Source organism: Lynx rufus, unplaced genomic scaffold (genome assembly GCF_022079265.1).
Source record: "Lynx rufus isolate CCGP_SWC_20201006 ecotype Redwood Valley unplaced genomic scaffold, mLynRuf1.p SCAF_18, whole genome shotgun sequence".
Lineage (NCBI taxonomy): Eukaryota > Metazoa > Chordata > Mammalia > Carnivora > Felidae > Lynx > Lynx rufus.
The window spans coordinates 27,168,229-27,168,795 of NW_025814832.1; the positions used below are offsets into that span (position 1 = coordinate 27,168,229).

General features: G+C 69.0%; 1 protein-coding gene across 2 annotated transcripts; it reads right to left on the minus strand.

Moving 5' to 3' along the window:
* LOC124513347 (keratin-associated protein 4-2-like) lies at nucleotides 1-567 on the minus strand. 2 transcript variants are annotated; one of them, XM_047081265.1, is made up of 2 exons: nucleotides 461-567; nucleotides 1-400 (listed from the first exon to the last, which is right to left on the minus strand). In XM_047081265.1, exons 1-2 carry the CDS (start codon nucleotides 565-567, stop codon nucleotides 1-3), a joined length of 507 nt encoding a protein of 168 aa, XP_046937221.1. The 2 variants fall into 2 exon arrangements, with proteins under 2 accessions (XP_046937221.1, XP_046937220.1); XM_047081264.1 differs by having other exon boundaries at nucleotides 1-567.

A 567-nucleotide genomic window follows, 5' to 3' on the forward strand; every position in this document is an offset into this window, starting at 1 on the left:
CTAGCAACAGCTGGGGCGGCAGCAGCTGGACACACAGCAGGTGGGGCGGCAGCAGGTGGTCCGGCAGCAGGTGGTCTGGCAGCAGGTGGGGCGGCAGCAAGGCTGGCAGCAGCTGGAGCCACAGCAATTCGAGCCACAGCAGCTGGAACCCCCACAGCAGGGGCGGCAGCAGCTGGACACACAGCAGGTGGGGCGGCAGCAGGTGGTCCGGCAGCAGGTGGTCTGGCAGCAGGTGGGGCGGCAGCAAGGCTGGCAGCAGCTGGAGCCACAGCAGCTGGAACCCCCACAGCAGGGGCGGCAGCAGCTGGAGCCACAGCAGGTGGGGCGGCAGCAGGTGGTTCTGCAGCAGGTGGTCTGGCAGCAGGTGGGGCGGCAGCAGCTAGAGATGCAGCAGCTGGGTCTGCAGCAGCTGGAGCCACAGCAGGAGGGGCAGCAGCAGCTGGACACACAGCAGGTGGGCCGGCAGCAGGTGGTCCTGCAGCAGGTGGTCTGGCAGCAGGCGGGGCGGCAGCAAGGCTGGCAGCAGCTGGAGCCACAGCAGCTGGAGCCACAACAGGAGTTGACCAT

Coding starts and splice junctions, on each gene's coding strand:
- LOC124513347 (XM_047081264.1), bottom strand. CDS start 567: ATGGTCAACTCCTGTTGTGGCTCCAGCTGCTGTGGCTCCAGCTGCTGC.